The 24,670-nt window shown below is 40.8% G+C and overlaps 1 protein-coding gene across 3 annotated transcripts; it reads left to right on the top strand.

Moving 5' to 3' along the window:
- The first annotated feature begins 2,994 nt into the window (after nt 1-2,994).
- LOC117958436 (SH3 and cysteine-rich domain-containing protein 2-like) lies at nt 2,995-23,974 on the top strand. 3 transcript variants are annotated; one of them, XM_034894838.1, is made up of 11 exons: nt 2,998-3,592; nt 10,316-10,664; nt 11,964-12,058; nt 13,917-14,001; nt 16,381-16,496; nt 17,712-17,781; nt 17,990-18,111; nt 18,223-18,311; nt 19,511-19,562; nt 20,646-20,783; nt 21,543-23,974. In XM_034894838.1, exons 1-11 carry the CDS (start codon nt 3,506-3,508, stop codon nt 21,639-21,641), a joined length of 1,302 nt encoding a protein of 433 aa, XP_034750729.1. In that variant the 5' UTR covers nt 2,998-3,505; the 3' UTR covers nt 21,642-23,974. The 3 variants fall into 3 exon arrangements, with proteins under 3 accessions (XP_034750731.1, XP_034750729.1, XP_034750730.1); XM_034894840.1 differs by lacking the exons at nt 19,511-19,562; nt 20,646-20,783; nt 21,543-23,974 and adding an exon at nt 18,455-18,880 and having other exon boundaries at nt 2,995-3,592; XM_034894839.1 differs by lacking the exons at nt 16,381-16,496; nt 17,712-17,781 and having other exon boundaries at nt 2,999-3,592.
- The last annotated feature ends 696 nt before the right edge of the window (nt 23,975-24,670 follow it).

Below are 24,670 nucleotides of genomic sequence, written 5' to 3'. Positions count from 1 at the left end.
ATTCATTTCAAAAACAATTTTGACAATTACTGTAGTTCATACAATTACTGTAAATCTTTTCCTTTTTGTTCCTTTCTTTCTTTTTTTTTTTTTTTTTTTTTTTACACAATTAACTGATTATAAATGAATATGTACGTATGAATAAATATATACCTATATTATTAAGACTTGTCTGGTTTTCTCTCTTGTGCTGCACTTGTTCTCGTTTCATGGCTAAAGGTTGTTTAGCAGCTCGGAGCAGCAGATGGCAGCAACGTGCCGGTTGGTAGGACTCCTCCATCACTGCTGGTCTGGTTTCAGCTCCCAGCTGGTGGCAGGGTTCAGCTATTCAATGAGTCCAGTTCAATTTGCTCTCAGGAGTAAAGTAGGGTAGCACACCTGTTTGTTTGTTGACTGGAATATGTTGTGTATTTGAAAGAAAATCATAAAAATTAGTAGATTTTGTGTAAAAAAAATTCAAGCAGTTAAGATTTTTTATGGTCAATCCTAGCAATACTTTTAGTTTTTTTAATCTCTGTGTGTATGGAGCTAGTCTTTTAAACAACACTTTGCAACGTTTGTAAAAAAGAAAAAGAAAAAAAAGAGCCTGTTTAAGTAGATATTTACAATTAATTTCTTTTTTTTCTTCTCATTTAACAAGAGTAAAGTTGCAACTGACGACCAGGTCAGGTAGGCTAAGCAACATGAAAACACGGTGTGCATGCTTAACTTTTCCAGCAATTTAGATGACACTAGTGCTTCTATGGCTCTTGCGAGATAAGAACTGGCACGGGGGGAATAGAATTGAAATGAATGGCTTTAAATTATTTTCACATTTGTTCTAGTCTTATAAAAATATTACTCCAGTACCCGTATTAACATTGATTTGCTTGTTTTGATTATTCCTACTGTTTATATTGGCCAATAAAATGTTCCATTCTAATACACTTACAATGTAAGTGATAAGGAACAAAATACATAGTCCTCTTTCTGTGCAAAAGCATATTCCAAAGTTCATCTGAAGATAATGTGAGCCTTCAGCAGGCTCAGTATGACAAAGCAAGTAGACATCCAAACAGGGTTTTTTAGTGCAAACTCACTTGAATCACTAAAAGGTCTTTGGAGTGATTTTTATTTCAACATAATTTACTCACAAGCACAGCTAGCTTTCTAATTTATCTGCAAAAGTCCAAAGAGCCCCGCATTTATCAGATGGGTGTTTGTGGTTAAAAATGTGACTCTTTGGGTGTTTGTGACATGATGTGTGCTTACGTAGACATGTCTTGAGGGTGAAAACGCAGATGAACAATCAGCATCAATTTATTCCAGTGGAAGGAGCAGCAGCTCTGGTCCTGTCACTGCACCATGACTACCGCTGTCAAGGCTGGAATCTGTCTTCCGCCGCATGGGACTCATTTTGTTCCTCTCATCCTCCTCTCGTTTCCACTGTTTCTAAACCTCTGAGCTACCATTGTGTTTCCACTCCTGTTTTAATGTTCATTTTTAGCAGCTGTGTTCCGGCACCTGGGGGACCACATGGAGGATGAAAAGTGGGTGGCTCAGAGGGATGCATTTAAATGTGTGTGTGTGTGTGTGTGTGTGTGTGTGTGTGTGTGTGTGTGTGACTGTTTCCCTCCTTCGGCAGTTTCTCAACTATTCTATGTTTTCTGGGTTTAAACAGACGGATCAGACCACAGCTCACTGCACACTTCCCCACCAAATCAATGTTTTGGTTTGTTTTTGACATCAAAGCCTTGCTACACACACTGGAAAAACTTTTGACTTGGCTTTTGTTTTTTTCCTTTCCAGTTCCTTTCTGCAGTCACCCTATCTGCTGTGCCCTGGTTCTGAGTGATACAACAATTAATGTGATAACCACGGCTCCCTCCCTATGTATTCCTTCTGTCTCTTTCTCTAACACTCCCATGCACAGGGACTTTCTGAAAGCTTAGAGCAAACTTTGAGGTCATGCTTAGGTGAAATAATGCCGTGCAGATAGAAAAGAAAATGCCTATCACTTAAGAAGTCTTTCCTCTCTGTCTCACACTGTGAATGATGCAGTACTTGCTTTAAAAAAATACTACTACCTAAACTTTCCCTGTGTTTTCCTTCACCGGGTTAATGCAAAAATCTGTAGCTGTGACCGCAACCTTATTGCTTCATCTGATGTGTTACAAAGGGAGCAATCAATAGAAATGCTCCCCAGGAGGCCAGTAAAACCAGGTAGGAGATTAGATTGCATTTGAAAGCAGAGGAACCAATCCTACGGCCTTATTAGCTGCTTTAAACAGATCATGCCAGCCCTGATGCATCTCTAACCCTGCAGGGCAGCAGCTACTTAGCAGCTACTGCTTCTGTATTTAGTGCTTTGGAGGGCAGGTGGGGAATGACAAGGAACTAATGATAAAAGTGTGGTTAAAACCTATTTCCACTCCAAAGACAAACTGAAAGTAGTGCAGCTCATCACATGTGGGTCATGTTTCTGCTAGAAGACAATTCATTAAATAGACAGCAGAAAATTCTGCATCCTGTGTCATTACTTTTAACAGACATTGATTCATAATAGTTACACACTTTATGTTGTTTTAATATGGTGTTGCAACATGTAGTGTCTGTGGGGGGTTTACAGTGGTCTGAACCCCCCTTTAGCCTGACAGACAGAGAGCTACATGGACAGGTACATGTGAGTATTTGATTAAAGCTTACAGGCATTAATAGACCTTGTAACTAGTTGGACTGATGTAGTTACAATTCCCGTTTTATATGTATTTTAAAAGAGAGAGAGAGAGAGTGAATGAAGGGGGAACATCCTGCTTGTTACAGAGGTAAACAACATCCATCGCCTCCAAGAGAAAATCAGCTCTTTGTTTGCGAATTGGGAGGTAGTCTATATTTGGGCTTAAAATAAACCCACGTTCGTGAATTCTGAACGATTCCTGGCTGAGTTGTAAAAATTGACCCAATCATGCGCCTCAGACGCACGGGAAGGCGTGCCTCCGATTGCGCTTAAATTTAAGTCAGTGCCTTGGTGAAGGGCACAGTTCGCTTTGGATTTACACCCAGCAGCGTCTATCAGAGCACACGCTTTGTTTGGATCTGATCTAATACAAGATGTTATATCCACATCGATATTTAGCTGTTTGAACCTTTTTTTTTAACTGTAGGACGGAATTGTGCCACATTGGAGTTGTCAGATGCGTTATAAGGGACGGTACATTTACCCATGAGCCTCAATCTTAAATGCTTGTCCTTGCATGGCATGAGCGAAATATAAACAGCTGGAGTGTATGTGTGTGTATGTGTGTGTTTATGAACTGTTTAACCAACCTGCATTTGGAGAGCAAATGACCATAAGGCGTCCACCTCACAGCGCGTGCAAATCACTGTGATGTGGATCGGTTTCACTTTGCCGAGCTGTGCATGGCCAAAGCCGGAGATTTCCTACCGATTGGACACAGTTTGAGGAGTTAAAAGTTTTATTTTTATTTTGTTTGTGTCTTGAACGACTTTTTCCATTCCGGTGTCGATGATGACTGAGAACAATGAGATGGAGAGCAACTCTCAGCTCCAGCGCTGTCCAAGCACCATGTCCATCCAACCGATGTCATCCAAGGCAAGTACCCACATTGAGCTTCGTAGTTTGCACTCATTTCTATTACAGTTTATACTCTAATTTTTGTAACGTGGAAAAATAATACACTTGTAGGTTATTGGCTTAAGAAAAAGAGAGATTATTTTGTTATTAGGCTACCTTTTATTTTGCAGTTTTGTATTCCTCCTCCCTATTATTCTACCAGTTTATGCAATATTTACGTAAATTCTTTAAAATTACAGTTGTATTCATCATGACTGCGTCACTGTAGTGTAACATCACACGTAAGTTGTGATGTCACTCTGTCTGCCCATCTCTGTCTGCCTCTTCATATTCACTTCCTGCACACACACACACACACACATACAGATACACACACACACACACACACACTCAAAGAGGATTTAGGATGATTATATGAATTTTAATCAGTGTACTAGAAGCATGGTTTCAATTAATGCTTTCAGATTTATTGTTGAAGCTATTTGCTTTTCGGGCATTACGGACAAAGTCACATTGCTGCACTCACACACTGTCAAATAATTTGTAGCTGCATGCAGCAAGAAATTTTATATTGCAATAAAGATAAATGAGCGCATTTATTTATGTTTGCAGTTTGTGCATAATATGCAGAACTGGATCCCTTTTACAGCGTAGGCCTGCGTGAGCCTCAAATGTCCTTACAGAGTGTCCTTATGAGTCCATTCAATTGTTGACTTGACTGTATAAACAAAGTCTTCAAGTGCAGGAGCTGTGAAAGCTTTCTCAATGCCGGCTTTTAAATGGAAGCCTTTTAGGAAACTTGATTCATTAGGCCCAAACACTTGATACAACTTTCTCTCAACTGTTTGTCTCCACCTCATGCCTCATCTCGCTGCCCACGCACAAACACACACATGCTGTGGACATGTTTGAAACAAGGTGACACCTTGTTCTCTGTGAGAAGCAGGAAAGTCTGCAGTTATAGTTCTAGAGTGGTCCACTCCAGTTCTCCACTCCTCACCAGCTGCTACCAAGAAAAGTTAGGCCAAGCAGGACTGATTAGTATTCACATGAATCATTGGCCAGCTTAGCCACTTTACAACCCTTTACACGACAGAGTAATCTAAACTAAACAGTAGCTCCCTGCCTCTGAAAGGGTCATGAATTTGCAGCCATATATGAGTCTATTAAGGAATCGTGATGGAGAATCTCATAGTTAATGTCAGCTTGGCTCTTATACGTACAGATGGGGTCCCAGTATATTAAAAATCCTTAGCATAAATATTCCACCCCTATCTAATTTAAACACCTAATCAAGACCATTACTGAAATTAAAAAACAAACATGCCACAGGGTTTAATTTTTGAAGGAATCTAATCAGACAAATAGCTGTGTCCATGGTTTTTTTAATTATAAGGATGACAAGGAGCCTGCTCTGATAACAGATGCTCCCTGACGTTGCCAGAGGATTAAGAGGAAAGGAAGCATGGACTTTGTCTCTGGCTCCCAACAATGTACCATAGTCTTTTGCCAAGGCTGGCAAAAATGTGATTGGTGAAGCAGACGAGATGCCTGCGCAGTAATCGGCAGCAAATAGTGCGTCATTCTTTGTTGAGTGCTGTTTGATCTCTCGGGGCTGGTGATGTTTTGGGAGCGCTTTGTAATGTCGGGGCGGGTAAACCTCTCTTTTTTTTAGATGAGTGCACAGGACAATCCCTGAGCGCAGAGATATAAGGACTTAATTGATTGGCCCACTTGTCAGCTTGCCAACTGTGTGACAAGAACATCAAAATTCATTCATGTGTCCCATTTGGATTCTTCATCAAATCTTCTTCACTCAATGGGAGCACTTAAACACACACACAGCTGGTTGATTGACAAAAGGTGACAGGAATTGCCTACAGTGTGAAAATAAGAACTGGCCACAGTTCCAAAGCAAAGTGACAAGTAATCGTAAACCATAACGGTTTGTGGCCAAGTCTAGCTGTTTTGTAAAGGAGATATTTCCATCTGGTGCTTTTTTACACAGGACAGTGTTAATCGTAGTCATCTACAGTCACTCAACATTGTGAGTTCTGAAGTGTTGCGAAGGATCTACAGACTGATTTCTAGTGTCTAGGCTATCATTGCGCAAGTTCACCCCCCAGCATCATTGAAACCACACACTTTTAAGTTCACTTCACATTTCATTAATCATCAATTCACTTTGTCTTCAGACAAAGGGAGATGACACTGATCCCAAGAGACTCGAGCAGGGGAGTAAGTCGCAGAGGGAGGCTGAAGTGGGCCAAAGTCCTCATTGATTAATGTAAAGCTCTTTCTGCTGTGATGTTCATTGATGTGACACTGCAGGGAAAGGTGCGAGCTGTTGGAGCACTGGACACTAGAAGGCTACAAGTTGCTACAAAGATAACTAACTGTGTATCTATTTGTGTATCGCTGAGGAGGGGAAGAAAGGTATCCGTTAGGGAGATTCACTTGTCGCCACCGATGCTCACTCAGAAATAACATCCTCCTCCCCTTGTCAGACACTGATATTGTGTTGTGCTTGGGGTGTTTAGCGTGAACAGTGATTGGGTGAGTAAAAAATGGGTGGATGATTGTTGCCAGGGCAAAGCTGCATGGCGGGGTTATAAATTGTTGGGGCTAGGAATTTTACTTCCGTGAGGGAAGTGGTTATAATCCACTCCATTTCACACAGTTTCTCTTTCTTTAAAACAGTCATAGAGAGAGGAGGAGAGACGTGTGTGTGTGTGTGTGTGTGTGTGTGTGTGTGTGTGTGTGTGTGTGTGTGTGTGACAGGGACAGAATGGTGGAAGCAGCCTGTGATTATGCTTCTCTATCTTGTATTCAAAAAGGGAATTTGCCAGGCTGCCGAGCATGACAATGACAAACTTTAGCCAAGAAAGGAACTATTGGGACTGGTTCACAAAATATATTTGTATGCTAAAGACTAAAGCTGTTTGCATGCTGTGCTCAGAGATTTAATGATATGTGTAAATGTTTCTGTCCTTTTACCTCTGTTCAGTCCCAGATTCCTGTTTCCTGCCACCTTATTCAAGTTTTACATCACCTGCCCAAAACAATTGAAGCCACAAAGTGAGGGTGCACTGCATATAACTGTATCATGTACCAGGTACCACAGGATGATCATTTCCTCTAAAACCACTGACTTAGAACTGGATTGAGCCAGGAAACTGCGTCTTTCACAGCAGGGTTATCCTTCTTGAGACTGAAATATCCTCACTTAGAACGAGGTCGGACACTGTGACGTCTACCATGGAAGAAAAGAAATAATAGCGTGTCTAGCCTCAGAGGTGGGACACAATGCAGGGGAGAATTTTAAAGTGGAAATTACAGGCTGCACAGTAAAATACTGCATTCACATGCTCTTTGTTGAATTGATACTGTATTTAAAACTGTGGAGTGGAGTGTGTATATCTGCTCCAGTGCCTGTCACCCCTTTTTCTATTTCACTTTTTCTCTTCTGCTGCTGACTACACAAAGGTGATTGGCAAGGTTTGGGAGTTAACACGGATAGTGGTAGAATAAGAGAAATTTGGAAGAAAAAAAAGAATTAGCATAAATCTGTCCGTTTTATCACCCATGCCCACCTGGCCATTCTAGTGATTTGCTTGTTGATTTTTAGAAAGATACAATAATTAGGTGATGCAGACCTTACCACCAAGACCTTTTCACCAGATTCCAAACTGCAGAGAGTGTTTTTATTTTTAGCTTTACGTCCTCTAAATGAAGAAACGGCTGGAATTACTTCATTTGAAGTGTTCTCTCCTGGGTGAATCATTTAAAACAGTCCACACTAAAAGACATTATGGCCACATGCTGTATTTATGGTCTCATTCCCTGTGGGACTATGCCCTTGTTGCTCAGTCTTGACCTCCGGACAGGCTGGAGCATCCCATATATATCTCAGCCCTGTGGGCCCTGGCATCACTAAATTCTGATGGCGGGAGAAAGCGCCACATATTCGGATTAAATAAAAGCTTTATTATTGAATTATGTCTGCCCAAACCCTGCTGTCCCTCTATGGAGCATTGATTTTGGACATTTATGTTGGCTACATGTGAGAACAAGTTGGAGTTGGTATATGGATTGAAGATGTGAGAATGATGGGCTTTTACGTGAGATTGTTGCTGCTTGAAGAACATTAAATGTGCAGGTGCGTGTCTGGGCAAGGTTTTGCATTTTGCATGGCATTGCGAATCATATGTGAATTATATCCATAATTTATTGCGAGAGCAAGCTGAACTTAACCCAAATGTTTCTTTTGAGAAGCAAGGTCTGCAGATGAAAGGCTTCACTTAGTACTTGTAAGAAGTGCAGTTAGTAGAGACATGAAAGAAGATTCAAAAAGGCAGTTCTCTTGACAGGTATTGTCATTAAATTACAGGGGATCAAAAAAAAGAAATATGGGCCTACATCATACATCCCAACCAGGGTATAACTGTGGCTAACTTCAGCTCACGCTGATTCATTTTAATCTCTTATGTCACTAATGACGTAACCCGAGTGGAACGCGGTATCTAACTGGCTCTATTACAGAAGTATGACGCTCTCAGCTAATGTTCAGATGGAAGCTAACGGGAATGCTTTTTAGGCCCACACACTGACAGTTGATTCGATTAGCTGTAATTGAGACATGTGCTCTAGCCAAAGCTGCTATGCTAGCACTCATCTGCTCTGAATGAAAGAGCTCGGCACAAGACTGTACTAAATAAATAGATTTTTTGTTAATGTTTTAGAAATCAGTAACCCAAAGATCATTTGGGTTGCCAGGTTGTAAAAGCCAAACTTAATCTAGCTCTTCAATTCATCAAGATTATTTACTGGAGAATGAGAAATAGCTGAGACTTAACTAATGACTTACTGACATCTATAACTGCTGAATTGATGGCTTTTTAGAAAGTGAGTGTCATAAAGGGTCATGAGATCTTTAGAGCATTATTACCACTCTATAATAAAGTACACCACCAAGATGCTACCAGTCCACACTCTTTGGTCTTTGGTCTGTATGGACGGAGCTACTACCACTCCCAAAGGTTTTCAAACAATAAAATGACATGTTGAAATTTACATTTTTCTGGGCAACTTCAAAGAAGCTAGTGTGCGGATTTTAAAAATTAAAGTCTGTTTAAAGGGTGTGAAATATGTGCTAAGCCTTTTGTTGCTCCAGACGGAGCTTTGTGAAGTCTGATAAATACCCTGTGTGAGTCGTATTGGCGTCGGTTGGGTCTGAGCGGGTAACAACATTTTGTATGTGCCATAAGTATGAGTGCTTGCTGGTAGTTTTTTTTTAGATTACTCTGATAATTTTGTAATCTTCTAACAGAGGGTAAAAACTGGAAATCAACAGTCAAAGACAAGAGTCATCTGTTTGAAGGAAATTAATTACAACTTTATTAGAGACAGTTAACATAGAATAACACCATTCTGTGCACCCACAGCTAAAATACAATACATTGTATTAGTTACCTTAGCTTAGCTTGTCTTCATCAGTCTAATCTGATGACGGGAAATGTCTAATAGAGATTTACAAGAAGCATATGCACTCAGTTACATAGACTTTTGTTTATCTGTGTGCCTCACAAACACACACACGGACTCAAATAGACAAACTGTTTTCATATCTTATTCCCAGACACGCGGAGCTGTAAACAGCATGTCCCTGTAAAGTGATTATGTTTGGCACTGAGCAGAGAGCAAGCGCAGACAGGCAGAGAGTGTGCATGCAGAGTGTCTGTGGCGTACTGATTATGTCTGTTTGTCTGTCTGTGTTGATCCATTCTCTCCCTGCGAGACCACCACGCCCTCACACTGCTCTCCCGCATCCACTGCATGTCAGAGTAACAAATAGCTGCCTATCCCTCGGGAAACGAGCATCATCATCTGTTCACAGAACCGGAGGGAAACGTCAGTAAACATGCGTTTATCTAGCCAATCAATGATAGATGGCTGCAGACTGCAGCGCTTACAGACTTTTGCGGCTGATGTGACGTTTTGTTATCTGGTTATTCTGGTTATTATGTTTCTGAAATGCAGCAACCATCAATTGTCGAATACTGTTTAGTCAATGCAGCTTACAAGATACATGCACGGCTGGTTATGTCAATACACATGAGAGAGGGTACAAGCAGTTTAAAATTGTTGGATGTTGTAGGCATGTGAGGACGGATGCATCAGCCCTGTAGTTCAAGCCTGTGGCACAATCAATCTACCCAATGAGCAGACTTCATCAGATAAAAACCCTATAGATAGGCTGTTGAAAGATGATAACGCTGTGTAAACTGTCTTGTTTCATTTCATCACAATAGCCCCCCTGCCGACACTACCAAGAAAACACAATTTACACACAGCAGTTCTTGATGCAAGGCCCTGGGTGGCTTATCTTGTTTAACCATGGGCCAAATGCACAAGCTGCCCTATTAAATGTGACTGTGCGAAAGACATGCTTGGTCTCACTGAAGGGAACATACAGGTATCTTAGCTCTCAATGTGTTGTTTCCATATGAGGTGATATTGCATTTCATGAGCCACCCTCTTTCCCCGTGTTGTACAGATCAGAGCAGAGTGTTTATGGATGCCAGAATATTGCCTGTGCTGCCCTGAGGGTATATTGGACATTTGTTATTGCTCCCAATGTGTCGCTACATTCTTGTTAATCTTGTGTTTATTCTTAGTGTACCCTCTTATTCTCTGTCTCTGTCAATGTGTGTGTGTGTGTGTGTGCATGTGTGTGTACAGCTCCAGAGACTAAAACGCTCGCTGTCCTTCAAGACCCTCATGCGCAGCAAAAGCGTGGAGAACTTCTTCCAAAGGTCTTACAGCGACGCTCGCCTGCCTGAAGATTTCCTCCCTGACCTGCCGCCTCCTTCTCCTCCACTGCTGCCTGGCTCTCCTCTCGTCGGCGACCGCTCACCGTCCATTTCACCATCTCTCAGCCCCAACCCTTCCATCTCCTCCCACTCCCCCTCGCTCAGCCTTTCCCCATCTTTGCCCATCAAGCCGCCCCGACCTCAGATTACCCACTCTTTCCAGGACCATGTCTTTCGCAAGCCCACCAACTGCCAGCACTGCAAGCACATGATAGTGGGTAAGGTCCTCGATCTACTCCCTGGACTGGTGTTTGTGTATATGGCATCCCATCTAGTGCAAACTGGAGAACATCACATATTGTGCTTAAGACATTAAACATTATCAGATATAGATATAGGGACAATGTTTTCATAGCAGATCAGGATTTGGAATACTACAATTCCTAAAAGCAAAAGTTTGACCTTTTGGGATATGCACTTACTTCATAGCAGAGAGTTAGATGAGAAAATTGAGAGTTAGATAAGGAATTCTTATATAACGAATGTAATATATTTCCCAAAATGTCAAACTACTCCTCCAGGTAGGGTAGCATGAACAATCCCATTCAAAGAAAAATCCCAAATGACTTTTCAAAAGTATTGTTTTTTCTCCAAGTAAGGAAAATTAGATATTACAATTGGACTGTGTCTTCACTGCAGCTCTCTTTTTTTATATATCTGTGAACAGACTATTAGATTACAACAGGGATTTCTGTGCTGCAGATCGTGTGAACCCTCTCATCCCTAATTTGCCACTTGTATGAACTACTAGCTGATGCTAGTATTATTGCTGAGATCTACTTTCTGTCACTATGATTGATTACAGACTCCAAGCTGCTCTTCTGCTTTTGTGTCTGTGGTGTAAATTCTGCATGCATTGTGAGTTTATTTGTGTAATGCATCATCTCGCTCAAGCCCTACTCCACTGCAGTACCTGAACACAGTCCAGTGTCTGTCTCCTTGTTAGGCTGATGAGGTAGAATCCATTTTCCTCTTCAAAGTTTTCACTGAGCCATGCGTTTTGTTTTATCAATGTTTTTTGCAATGTCATCCGCATCTAGAAGAAACTTGTCTATTTTATTTATCTTTTGTTTGTAGGATCAACCCCTGAATCTTTAAAAACGTTCAAAAATCAACAGAAGATTTCTTATTTAGGGGGGAAACATCTCAATATTCATAGGCTTTTATCACTGAAGTGTTTGAGAACAAAGATGAAATAGCAAGATGATCCAGTGCCAAATCGATTATAATTGAAATATCTCCTGCTGGTTTCCAATCACTCCATGTTGTTTTGAAAGAGGAGCAGTTGATTATGAAGCTGTTAGTGTCAGTGCCAGCTTAATAAAACTGGGACAGCTCTTGATTACACTCTCTACCTGAGAGGAGGGAAACCTGCTCATGCTCTTTGCTTTGTTAGGACTTTCTACCTTTTGCAGATCTGCAGCCTGCTATATGTGTATTTCTGTTACATAGAAGTTGCTGCCTCCGTGTCTGTGTCCTCTGCACACATTATCTTACCTCTGTCTCTCTCTCCACAGGAAACTCCAAACAGGCCCTGCGGTGTAAAACATGTAAGATGGCTGCTCACCTGTGGTGCACCTCAGAACTATCGCAGCAGCTGTGTCATGGGAAGGTGCGAATTCACCCACAGAAGTTTTGTGATTTGATTTGAAGCCCTTATATATATGAAACATGCTGTTTGTCATGGTATGCAATGTACTTCACATCATACAGTATGGGCAATAATGTATTTTAGATTTAGATTAGTTTGTGTGTGTGGTAATTCACGTCTTTGTCTTTTCAGCCGTGTAGTCTACCCACAATCAACAGTCTATAAATATGAAAAAACAATTTCTATCTGATAGCACAAAGCATCCCAGGAAAATATTTAGTTCTCTTCAATTTTAGAACAAATATCCTTATAGGAATTATCCTTAAGCCAGCAGCGATTATCTTAGTTTAACACAGAAACTGGAAACGGGGAAACAGCTAGCTGTCTAAAGAAAACAAAATCGGCATATTATCACTTCTAAAGCGCACTAATTATATACAAAATTACATAGTACAATATCCATCAAAACTACAAATTCATTTTCATTTTAGGGAGGTTATGTGCCAGACTATATCTTGGCTGGGGGAAGTTACTTTCTGGAGTCTTTGCTAGTTGCCTGGCAACTGCTTCTAACCAAGAAATTGTCCAGCTCAAACCCCAGAAAAACGACAAATTTAAGGATAAAACAAACAAGCTGTACAGTAACATGTTAATTGATTTCCTTTAGATTCGCTGTTGTGTGGATTTTGTTACCTTCAGACAGAAGGTTAGCAGGCTAGCTGTTTCCGCCTGTTTTGAGTCTTTGTGCTAAGCTAGGCTAAGCTAACATTTGAGTGTTTAAATTGTGTCGCAAAAAAGTCCTGATCAATTAAATAAGGGAAACCGTGGATACATTAAGTAACAACACATCTTCACTAATGTGGAAGCAAAATCTTTTTTTGCATTGATAAAGAGAATGAAAATGTGCCACAACATCTAAACCATAGAACAAACTAAGCCTCTGATAGTGTATTGTTTTAACAACACAGGTTCCTCCTGCTCAGTCCAGTCTAACCTCTGATTTCTCTGATTTCCCTGAACATTTTTAACAGCCAGATTACAAAAACACCAGCATCAATAACAATTTGGATTGCAATCATGATTTGTATAACCTCAGCAATAACATTGTTACCATGGTTACTTTACCATGAACGTGGACTTCACAATTGTACCTGCAATTTGAACTTTGATTTGTTTTATGAAATGGTCTTACAGTTAGTAGCCTACAATGAAACATTGAAAAAACATTTGATACAAACACTGGAATAACCCTCTTGATCTGAGAAGTGTAGTGCACTAGGCAGCAAATTTGGAGTGTTTCCAGACAGCTTCTGTGATTCTCTAGTGCAGGACATTAGCATGCAGCAAGAGGTGAGACCTTCTGAGAGCACTTCTTAGGAGCACTGTGTTCAAAACGGCTGTGCAGTTTGATAGAAGACAAAGAAGGAGAGCTAGGGAAAAGGTAAAATATCATGTGTGTGAGTGGCTCATTTGCAAGTAAGGGCAAATTGATAGCTGAGTGCGATATTGCACCCATGCGGGGACACAAACACACACACACACACACACACACACACACACACACACACACACAGAATCACATGTCCATGCCTTTGTGTGAACCACGTGCATACTAGTAAGTGGTTAAGTGGATTCATTGTTTGTAATTAGCAGCAAAGAGAGCTACACGTTGCTTCGGTTTGCGGCTTAATTTCAGAAATGAGCTCTTTTCCCGCAGCATGTGCACCATACTGTGTGTCTTCATGTGTTTCTGATTCAGTAATTTTCAAATGACTCCATGAATGTCCTAAAACCACTACATAGAGCCGATTCCCCATCAGATCAGCCTATATACAAGAAGTAAACAAAAAAAAATTATCCTTCTGTTCTCCTCCAATAGTCTGGAGCGTTCAAGCGAAACTTCAGCTCGCCGATGATTGTCAATGACCAACTGTCTGTTGTCAAGGAAATTCAACCAAGCCTAGGTGAGCAAACCAGAGTGTCTGCGTGTATGTGCATATGTGTGTGTATGTGTGTTTGTGTGTGTATGAGTGAGTGCACGTGCATTTTTATGTATGTGTCCCATGGGCTTTTGTTTTGCGGTGTTGCTCTTGTCTAGCCTTTGGTTTTTGTTGTAGATTTTTGTGTGCTTGTGCATGCACTTTAATACAACCAGAACTGTCTCCATCTCACCTGACACCCGAGGAGCATGAAGTGGGAAAATATAAAGAGGAAGAACAAATTCAGTTCCTCTTGGAGGCTGGCGGACGGTCTGCAACCTGAAAGTATGTGAAAAGAAATTATGAATAAATTATATATACATATATATATATATATAAAGATAAGGTCTAATTATTTATGATTTTGTATTTCTGTTCATGGTTTTTACTGTACATCCTGAGAGAGATGGAGGGTATTACTTTATTATCTGGCACTTCAGTTTGCATGGGAAAAGCCTTCTCAACATAAAGTGCTGCCTATTTCCCAATACGTCTAAGTCTAGCTCTCTTCATCATTACATTCACCTCCAATTCACCAACAATTCCATTCCAACAAAATCACATTTTTACTTAGAGGCATACAATTACGTAAGCGAACAAATCTTCACATTTGCTGGTTGTCTCTTTGTCAAGTAAATGCGCTGAAAGCTAGAACACAGTGGTCCAAGCTCAGACTGTTGTGTCCCAAAAGTACCTGAATCTGTTCTTCCTTTCATCATCAGCTCTGAATACCAGCTTGATCATACATTTTGGATGAACATCTGTGTAAGTAACATACTGCAAACCTCGCTGGCTCAGGATTAGCACCTTAAGCTGTCACTTCCTTGTGCTATCCATGAATCAGGGTACAATTAACCTACAGCTCTGTTATCACCCCGAGCTGCGCACCATGACGCCTGGGACACTGCCAGGGCCAGCTGAGACTGCAACCCGCCAAACTCACAAACACACACACTGCAAAGAGACCTCATGCTAACTAAAGGCTAGGTAAAATACAGAGTTCGTGTTTGAACACATTAATATTAGATGTCATTTTTTAATGAAAGGACTTACTTGCGCACTCTGTGATTTCCCATCAACTGCCTTTCGGCAAAGCAGTGTATTGTGTTGTATTAAACCACATTTATGAGGGCGACAGTCTAATAGCTGCAGGAGTAAAGTACTTACAGTCAACACTCTAGGTTGCAATCTTCAATGACAATACAATCTGATTAGCTACCAATTGAAATGTATGTTGTCAGGGTTGAGGATTTGTTTCTCTATTTAAACAAGAACAAGAGCTGCGTTTTCTAAGGTGGAAAACAAGTTTGCCTTTGATTTAGGCAGGACTAGTTTAGGAAATTAGACACGTCAGAATAATGTTGATCGGTCTAATACATTATTCACTGGTCAAACTAGTTGATATTGAATGTTATTAGCTTACAGTTTGAAGAAGGATAAAGCCATATTACATATAGAACTCTCCTGTCTGCACTGAAAAAAATCTGAAGGTCAGAGAATAATTTTTTCTGAGGATTATAGTGTCTGAGCACGACGTTTCCACTGTTTACTCTCTTCACCTGTAATGAATTGATCTTTGTAGAAATGCTTCCTCCTTGCTACAGTCAATTTAAAACACACATAAGCTGTATCACCTCAAAATACTTACACCAGGCAGACTAAAGGCATTCTTGATGCAGAATTTATGCATTCCTGTTTAATTTAGCACTTATTTGACAAGAGCATGGAGGCACTGACCTTAATATGAAACTGCAAATCATTACAATTTAATCCTGCGCGCACTAACACACATACACACACACACACATACACATACACACACACACACACACACACACACACAAAAATACACGTCTGGCCCCTCGGAAAAAAGCAGGATATTTAATTCCTAACTTCAGAAATACTCTGATAGCACCCCAGCACTGCCATCTATGAAATGTAGCAGTGAAGGATTTCCATATTTGAAATCTCATCTCTTATTCCCTTTCTACTCAACTACAGCTCCAGATGATTCATTTTACGGCGATTAAAACTATAAGACACATGTCCGGCGAATAAGTAAATGTATGAATAAATCAAAACATGAAGAATTATTGAACTATCATGTCTCCTTAATTTTGACTGCTGTTCTCTGTCTGATCCAAAGTGGGTCACTTTGGTCCAGGACTGACTACAGTTAAATTTAGACTCGCTGGTTTCTCTAGATTGGCACAATAATAATGGTGTACAGTGTAATCTCAATGTGGAGTCCAAATTGTGTGTGGAGCATGACATTTTTTCTTTCTTATAATATAGTGAAAATAAATGTGTGTGTGTCCGTGCGTGTGCGTGCGTGTGTGTGCACGCGTGTGCGTGTGGTTTCAGAGGCTGCGCGGATGCGTGTAGACCCCGTGTATGCCGCCTTGCGCTACGGGACGTCCTTGGCACAGATGAGCCGCTCCAGTTTTGGCAGTTTGTCAGAGTCGCCAACACGCAGCCTGGTATGACATCATAACCCTGTGGTTGGTGGGGAGGGCAGGAGGACAGTTGCCGTAAAGGTTTTACGACATTGGTAAACTCACTGGTCAAGTATTGGGACCATATATAACTGGGGTGCTTTCATTTGTAGCACCACTCTCTCTAGTTTTTAATTCTGCCATATTTTGTAAAAACTTAACAAATCATCGAGAAATATTTGCCAAAATTGGCTGAATGAAATTAAAGATGACTAAGGATTAACCATTAAAGGAATTTCGTGACATGTTGGGAAATACTTGTATTCCTTTCTGGTGGAGATTGATAGAGTGGTATCAATCTTTGAGACTGTCCTCCCCCCAAAAACGCTCCCTTAGGTTGTTTGATAAAGCAGCAATTAGGACTCATATCTACTTTAAAGTGGTGGAGCCCTTTAGTGGCTGTAGTAATCATGAAGGTAGCAAAGCAGAAAGTAATATGACAAAGCATAAAAGTGCCAAGTTTGTTATGAGGAGGGGTCAAACATGAGTTTGAATCCCGTTTGACAAAAAAAGTAAGCAGTGAGTTTGTTTTAACTTTACAGGACAAACGAAGCTACTTCGCGCTCAGCATCACTTGAATTAAAATCAGATTTGGACCAAGACCACAACATCTTTTCAATTTGAACCAAGATGGTTTTGTGGTTAAATATAACCAAGCTGCGACCGTTTCACAACGTCAACGACATTAGAACCAACCACCACCTTAACCTCTCACACAGAGAACGCTTCTGTGGGTCTTATTAGAGGGTAGGGATAAACAGCCTACTGCAATCTCATCATCTAACAAATGAGAAAGAAAGTGAGACAAAGTAATTCCTAAAATGTCAAACATTTGCTTGAAAATTAATTTCAAAGCCTTTCAAAAGTTTCCTCTCTTTGAGGTAATGCTAGTCCCTTACTTACTGTAAATCTAACTTTGCCCATGGTGTGTTATAATTAAGCACCAGGGTGTCATCTATACGGAGCATGATGGATGACACTGGTCTTTGTGTTCTTCTCATTAAACATGTAGTGGAACTAGTGTGCAAATCTTTCTAAACCCCCTAAGAATGCAGATCCCGCTACCACACTGAGAACTACTGATCTGTGTGTGCATTCTGAGTGATTTAGAGCAGAGAAAAGTGTTACAGCCACTATCAAATGCATTCTCTTTGACATCCCGGTGCTGACATTTTTCTCTTAATTTCCATCTTTGATAAGGGGGAGGGAGGTGAGGAGATGCAGCAGAGACAGTGCAGCATGGAGGAAGACATAACTCAGGAGACAGGGGGTAAACACTGCTGTGTGTCTGTGTCTCCATGTATGTGGATAGGCATATGTCCTGTGTGGGTCTATGTGTGTCTATGCATATGCTGTGCATGTCTCTCTGTGTATGTGTATGAGAGAGAGATTTACTGTGACAAATGGCATGCACGATTGCACATGTGTGGGTGAGTTGATGCCTGGCACCTTCAAAGAAATTTTCTCGCCACCCTCAGACACCCTTGTCCCCGACATTGAGATCGAGGAGGAAGATGAGAGCGGCAGCCAGGCTCAGATTTCAGCAGAAGATGAGACTCCAGCAGAAGATGAGACTCCTGCAGAGGAGAGCAGTGTGATGGTACCGCTCTGTTTAATCCCCCTGTGCAGACTGTCACCCCTTGTCGTTTTCCTCCTCGAGCGTTTATTACTATCTTACTACCTCCCCGTCCCTTTGTCTCCCTGTATCCAGGTGCCCAAGCGCATTGAAGTTCACTCCATCCACACCTATGTAGCGCTCTACAAGTTTCTGCCTCAGGAACAGAATGACCTGGAACTTCAGTGAGTAAAAGCCAAACAGACTGCCTACTGCACGCATTTTCTTTTGTGTCCACAGAAAGGAATGTGTGGTTTTGTGTTTTTGCTATTCTGTGCATGAGCACATTTGCTTTGTCTGTATTTTTGCGCCGACTGGTGTCATGCAGGATGAAAATGTCCCCACCATCTGCAGAGGACAGTTCCAGGGCGCCCTTAAGGACGACTAATTATAAACTGGAAGCCCATCACTGTCCCCCTTTACAGAGCTAGCGACTGAGCTGTGTTCCCAGCAGGGGAGAGGATAAAGACACTGAACAACTGAGAGATGAAAGGGCGGACAGACATAAGGGGAGATGGCATGAAGCTAAAGATTATCATAAGCAGAGAGAGAGAGAGAGAGCAAGCGGATGGGAGAAATAGGCAGAGAAATTTAAGCGTGAATGTAGTATACACTATAGTAAAGGTTTTATAAGATGAAGAAGGATGAGAAAATAGAAGAAAGGAAGGACAGAGCAGTAAAATTAGGGCAGGATGTGTGTCTATGAATGGTTTGGGGGACAGGTAGATCCATCTGACTGTGCTGTGGCTCTGTGTGTGTGTGTGTGTGTGAGTGTGTCTGTTTGACTGCCCAATATATGTGAACTAATAAAAGCATGATGTGTCTCTGTGCTTCTGTGCTCTGACTAGTATGGGCTGCAAAAGACAAAACCAATACAATATTTTCATACATTCATGTATATGCTCATACATATATATACATAGTTGTCTCTTTAAAACAAAAATCATTAACTTTAAAGATACTCTGTATATACAGTACAAACTGTGTGTGTTGCATCATTAGCATGCAGGCCAGGTAGGCTGCTGAATATGTCTAGCCTTCACTGCAGCAGACGCTACAGAGTTGTAATTCACGTAGACCTTATGCCTGTGGTGTGTTGGCTGCTCTGTAACCTCTACAGAGGGACACAAGTCTCACCTCCACAGCTTTGTTACTGTGGGTACAACAGCTTTCTATGGCAGCCTGGCAATAAAATCCTTTGTCCTCACACTCAACTTTCTTTTTATCTTTTTTTTTTTTTTTGCTTGCCACTCTCACTCTCTCACCCACTTCATCTCCCCATCGTGTATTCTACTCTGCTCTCCCCTTCTCTTCTCTGCCTCAATCACTGCTCCCCTTCATTCCTCCTTTTTCGCATTCTCTCATGTTTTATCTCCTCCTCTAGTCCCGGTGATCGTGTGCAGGTCACTGACGACTCTAACGAAGAGTGGTGGAAGGTGGGTAATTAATCATTTGCAACCATCTGTGTGTGTGTGTGTGTGTCTGTAACCTGTGTTACTTGTGTTCTTCATAATGTGTATTTGAGTGCACAGAAACGTGTGCATGTGCGTTTTTTGTGTGCACGGTTTAATTCAAGTCTTTAAAAACATCCCTTAATGCATTTCACCTGCTCCATTTTTGCCTGTCATAAACATGCAGGCAGCAACAGAAGAATAATATAATTTCTTCCAAAAATTACCAAGAGTTACCCAAATAAACTTGACTAGTTTTGCAAGCTCAAAGAGGTCTTTATTGAGTCAGTAATGAGCTTCTTTTGGTCCTGATGGAAACAAATGCATCTGTGTGGGACCGTGTTTCCCATCACAGACAAAGGAAAATGCACACAGACTTAACTAAAGTGCAGAGTTGGTGTATCTTCCATCAGTGGACCAGTATTTACTAGCACTTATGTAGCCTAAGGTGAAGATGAAGTCATTATACACTTTAAACAGTGCCGCTCAAAGGAACCATTAAATTAGGTATAATTTGTGAATCATCTGTTCATCACTAATGTATGGTTTGTGATTCACTTAATATATACAGATTATAATACAAAATAAAGACATCAACACCTTAGGCAGAGGGTGATAAACTGTGAAATATTGCTGCATAATTAGGTTTACTCAAACATCTGTGTTCCTTCTTCTTAGGTTGTTTCTACACTTGTCTGTGCAGCCACAATGAGTCATCACTGCACAGACAGAAACGTGTTGCCATCTGTGTCACTGTGTTTTGCATTTCCCATTGTTTTTCAGAATGGAGAAACTTGTTATTACCAACCTCACAGGTGTTAACAATTCTGAAACATATCAGTAAATTCAGAAATGGTCAGCCAGTCTAAACGTTTGTGTCAGACATAACAGACGTTCATCTGGCTCATCATCGGTCAAACAACGAAAACTAATATAAAGGGACAAACCCGATGAATCAGTACCCATAAAAAACAGCTTAGTACTTTATTAACAGTATGTAATGTCATGGTGACAACCAGTTACATTTCAATTGTTAATTGTTTGTACCCTTCTGCCTTGTTTATTCAGGGCAAGAGCGGGGACAAAGTTGGCTTCTTCCCTTCCAACTTTGTGCAGAGGGTCCGGCCAGGGGAGAGAGTGTGGCGGGTTGTCCAGGGCCTTCCTGGCAACCGAGAGAGAGGACACATGGCCGTGAAGGAATCCCAGGTACGCTAATATTTTTGGATTGTTAGATTACTTATTTCTCTGTTCTTCTTAGTCTAATTTATGTTTACACCCCTTAAAAATCTACAATGGCATTTGGAATCATTTAGTTTGTGATCATAAGGGTTCAGTCTATTTGTGGTGCCCACAATATCCTGTGCAGATTTGCAGGGTGCTGGAGCCCATCCCAGCCCACTCTGGGTGAGAGGCGGGGTGCATCCTGGGTAGGGTGTGATCAAAGGATTGGCACCAAAATAATCCCTGTGTCTGTGTGTTGACACTATAAAGCACATCAGCAAGAAAAGATACAAAAGTTTTTTTTAATGATCACTTTAAATTGTTACCCACAATGTATGCCCCCCCCCTCCAAGCTGCTGATTACTTATTAAATAGTAAAGTATTTTTATCCATGTTTTGTGTTGTTGATTTTGCTTAAAATTTTACAATTAATTCAATTCATAATGAATTCTGAATTAAGATATACTAAGCATAAATACGTTGAATAACTGTAGGCATCTTCATTCATTCTTTTGGCACTGTTCAAGCTTACAAGATTATGAGACTACAATATATACTACTCCCATAATTTTCAGCCAAATTGGATATATCTGTTTGCAATTCTACCTATGTTTTAGAAGATCTATTAATGTGTCAAATTTCTTAAATTTTGAAATAGTTTTTAAAAATAAAATCTGGGCTTATATTTCAGAATCTGTTACTTTTTGAAAATAGAGCAACCGAGCGCCTGCCTTCTCCTTTCAGATCTGTGTGGGGAAGCGAGAAGACGGAGAGGTGTTTCTGAGGCTGAGCAGCGGGAAGAAGAGAGGGCTGGTCCCTGCCGACTCCATAGAGGAGATCTGAGCCTCTGTTCTCAACGCACCATCTTTCCACTTCTACTTCCCCCTGGGAGGAACGCATCTATATATCCCTTCCTTTACCCTGCACTGGGCAAAACGACAGCTGCAGCTTTTCCAACCAGGGCTGACTAACTCTAACCAAACACACTTCTGCAAAGAGCTGGAACCACAGCGTCCTTGAACATGTGGTTTGCCGTTGATTTCATGTACTTTCTTCAATAGAGTGTACAGTCATGCAGTTGTCCTGCTCTTACAAAGGAACTGTTTTTCAGCAGTCTAGTTTTATCTTTCCGATGCAAACATCAATGTTTAGTTAGAAAAAGAGTGCACAAATCAACAATGCTTTAAATATGCTTGCCAGATGCCAGATCACATCTTTTTTTCCTCCATCAAAAAGATGTCTACCAGCGTGGGAGGAGGCTGAGTCCTGTCCTGGGAACATGATGCCTCTGTCAGTGTCCTTTTCTTTTTTCCTGCCCACTCTGCATGTCTCATCTGCTATCTGCTCATGTCAGGGTCTTTGGCCTGAGGACTGATATCAGCTAATAGTAGCTACACAATATGAGGCACTTGCCAAGGACAACGACTGCCAGCCAAAGAACATTGCTGCCATTCAGACAGAGATCAGAATCAGATGAAAGGAGTAGACACAATCCAAAAAACCTCAGCAGTGACAGGCTGAGTTTTGACTGCATTCATCAACTTGAGAGGGCAGAAATCAGCAGATTTTTTTAAATGAAAGGTGAAGCCTCTGGGGATCACTGCACAGGGAACGTAAAAAAACACTTCCCCTGACAAAAATGAGTCAGCATATTTTTGTTACTGGTAAGAGAGCATAAATCAGCCAGTAGACCCCATGTTACACAGAAAGGTCAACTCAACGAATATTGCAAAGCAAATTTTTTTTTTTTCAAATCTATCTACAAAACAGGAACTTAAACCTGAAGGAACACCTGATAAAACGTTCCTTGCCTTTTCTTTTTACTTAATGGCATATCCATACAGAAACACATTTTGGTGCAAAGTACCTTGTTGATAACTCAGCAGGGATTGTCTAGGGCCTAAATCTTTAGTCTCACTGTTTAAAGCAAAGATGATGCTGGAGAAATGAAAAGGAAGGGGGGTAAAACTTGCAAATCTCTAGAAAAAACGGGGGAAGGTGGTCCTCCCTCGCATGGCTGGTTGTTGTGAGCACTGAGCAAGACCTTCCAAGTGTAGCACTAGCAGTTTCTATTCTCCTGTTTTCACATGAAGCAGCTTGACGGGCATTAGAGGGTTGTTTTTTCTTTCTGCAGAGACCCGCCAAAGAGCTGCAGTGGGTGTTGCAAATGTTGCACAGCATTATAACATGACTTCACTAGAGCTGGAACAGTGGGAAACAAACGGCGGCAAGTCTGCCAGAAAAACAACACAATGGGGAGCTTTCTGTCCATGACAAGGAGTCTAAGTTTCACTGACAGCTTGGAGGAGGATGCAGGGAAAAAGAGGGAGGAGGAGGTGTATTGAGAGGAATGACATCAGTGTTGAACCATTATGAGTCAGTCTGTGCATGCAGGTAGTGTTGTACTCATGGGTGCACCAGTCATCATTGATCAAATGTCAGCGTGTCATCTCCATCTTCTGCACCCTGTTTGGCCTCGCTCGTCCTCTCTTTCTTTATGACATAAAGTGAAGGCATTTTTCTTATTGTACTGTACATATTGATGGACACTCCACCTGTGTCACGAACATAAAAGAATGCAGTAGAATGTTGGCACTGCAAATGATGAAATAATTTAACTAAATAATTTAACCTGTATGTCTTTCAGACCACACAGATTAAGCTAATGTGATCCTTTTTAGTCTACATTTTAAAATATATGTGAAAGCATTTAGAGACTGTGAGAAATAAGCTTCTCTTCTTGTAATAATGAGAATAGCACTTTATGTTGTGTCATCTTAATAAGTTGTCCTACTTGTTGAGGTATCGCCTTCATAGTGATAGCTGTCATATTTAACAACTTTACTTCCCTATGGAGCTCTTTGATTGAAGATCGGATAGCTTGTCTATGTGTGTTAGATTTTTCTAATGTGGAAAAATATCATATATGGAAACAAACTGAGAATTACACAGAAACATAAACAATATGAGCATCCTGGAGAAAAATGGCGTCAGAGCAGAACTGGATTTATGATTTTTACCAATGTAAACACTTTGTCATCGTACATTGTGCCTAGTTTTCTGTAGCATCACATGTTCGCACCTTTTAGAATTCAAAATGTTAAGTATGTGTTTGGATGTATCCTGAGTCCAGAGTCATTGGTTGGCCACATACCTTAATAAAAGATATTTACAAAGCAGTCTCTGCCCATTGTATGTACGCAGATGACATGATTTGCACACTGGCACGTTGAAATATACTGCTGCATGTGTGAATGCTGTCGATCACGTAGGTCTGCATTCAGACAGCACCTAGCTTTTGGTGTTTTTCTGTATCTGTGATTATATTCAAGGCTTGAAACATAGCAGGGAGCTGCTAAGTAAGGCCGCTCTAATGGCGAGTCTTAGTGGCATCAATGCTTGATGCACCGACCTCCATCCTTGAAGCACACTGCTGTGCAAAGAGGAATGCCAAAATGATTCTGAAAACACAGCTGCAACATAAATATCACGTACTGTCACTGCTGGAGGGAGAGAAATTCAGACCATTTTATGAAATCACACACTGCTCCATATACCAAAGGAAAAGTAATGATGTTTTAAGCAAACAACAGTCAAAGCAAGGAAACCAACACTGATTGGATTTACTGATTGATTTTTTTATTATTTGTACCAAAAATGATCATTTTGTAAGTATGCAATTCTCAAGAGTGCATGTTGTATCACAAAACATCCTGAAGCCAAAGAGTTGTCTTTGAGTAAAAATTATATATTACATATTTATACCAGAATTTACAATAAGCTTATTTACAATACAATAAGCTCCACGTTGCTGTCGCTATTGTACCACTCAATGTGTATCAATGACAATTTCTTGTTTTTACAAACTCGCA

Source organism: Etheostoma cragini, chromosome 15 (assembly GCF_013103735.1).
Source record: "Etheostoma cragini isolate CJK2018 chromosome 15, CSU_Ecrag_1.0, whole genome shotgun sequence".
Lineage (NCBI taxonomy): Eukaryota > Metazoa > Chordata > Actinopteri > Perciformes > Percidae > Etheostoma > Etheostoma cragini.
This window is presented reverse-complemented; position numbering and strand designations above follow the sequence as displayed.